Source organism: Perkinsus marinus, assembly GCF_000006405.1.
Source record: "Perkinsus marinus ATCC 50983 genomic scaffold scf_1104296947316, whole genome shotgun sequence".
Classification (NCBI taxonomy): domain Eukaryota; phylum Perkinsozoa; order Perkinsida; family Perkinsidae; genus Perkinsus; species Perkinsus marinus.
In genome coordinates this window covers 1-1,272 of record NW_003210654.1, presented here as the reverse complement: position 1 = coordinate 1,272, position 1,272 = coordinate 1, and the positions used below count along the sequence as shown (strand labels likewise).

Sequence of the window (1,272 nt, the reverse complement as noted above, 5' to 3'; positions counted from 1 at the left end):
ATCTGTGTTCAGTCAGCAATGAACAAAAATTTCTAGCGTGCAGTCTGCGAAGGTAGAGCTCGAGCGAAGCGAAGATAAAGATACGAGACTCAAAGGAATTATGAATTCACTGAGGTTCGAGATACTTACCACAGAGAAGCAAGAAGAAGTGGAGTATTTTTCGTTTCTTGATCATTTTGCCTCAGCTACATCGCCAATGGCCACCGCTAATTTTGCCAAACTACCTCGCAATTCCTTAGTTGACACGAACCCGTCAAAACTACAGAGCCACCAGTGCAAGGAACAAAAGTTGGATGCTCCAACATAGTAATTACCGTATTAATTCACTACTCAACAGAACCAACATTCAAGAGAAATTAGCATTCCACCAAAAAATGAACATCTAAACAGCGAAGGTAACAGCAAATATCTCCTGTTTTATCATAAAGTTCAATCACGCAACCACACTGAAATCATATACTGTCTTGGAGTAATATTTCTCATCTGGTCTGAGAAGAGTTGACGGGAAATCAGGACGGTTGGGCGAGTTGGGATAGTGCTGCGTCTCGATGGCAACACCATTGTTCTCCATGGGCAGATGGTTTCCAGTGTACAGTTGAATACCGGGCTCGTTAGAGGTAATATCCACACGACGACCAGTGGCGGCACAGAATAAACTGCCAACCGTCCTCATCTCCTTAGCCTCGCCAGAAATGACGATGTTGTGATCAATTCCATCCATCTCAGTCAACTGCTGGTCTTTCTCGGAAAGGGCATCACCAATAATTCTCGGAGAGGTGAAATCGAAAGCTGTACCTGAGAAGAGCAAATTCATTGCTAGCTTGTTCGATTCAGCAACGTCAGATGAGTAAACGATATAAAATAATTTTCTCAGACTTATTCTCCAACGAGCAAAAACAAAATCAACAATGTAGTACGACCGACACGATCAGAATCAACAACATCAAATGATCCAACATAATACCGGAATCGAACATTCCACACAACATCGAAAGCAGACAGACCTTGAAGAATCGAAGCAATCAACTTACCCTTAACATCAGATGGAGCACCAGCAATGGGGATACCATTGTTCTCAACCTTCACGAATTGGTGACCATTTGGTAGACATAACTCGTGGTCGCGTATAGTCTGTGAATGGTCGTTGTTGAGGTTGAAGTAAGTATGATGTGTCAGATTGATAACAGTAGTAGCATCAGTAGTGGCATAGTACTCCATCGTCAACCTGCTACCGGTGATTGTGAAAACAACAGTGACATCCAAATTGCCGGG

The 1,272-nt window shown here is 42.9% G+C and overlaps 1 protein-coding gene across 1 annotated transcript; it reads right to left on the bottom strand.

Annotated features, from left to right (window-relative positions):
• Nucleotides 1–433: 433 nt before the first annotated feature.
• Pmar_PMAR014343 (Aldose 1-epimerase precursor, putative) lies at nucleotides 434–1,225 on the bottom strand (the record flags this gene model as incomplete). The annotated part of the gene is made up of 2 exons (XM_002779443.1): nucleotides 434–795; nucleotides 1,032–1,225. Coding segments are annotated over 2 exons (556 nt in total), but the record flags the coding sequence as incomplete, so codon positions are not given.
• Nucleotides 1,226–1,272: the final 47 nt, after the last annotated feature.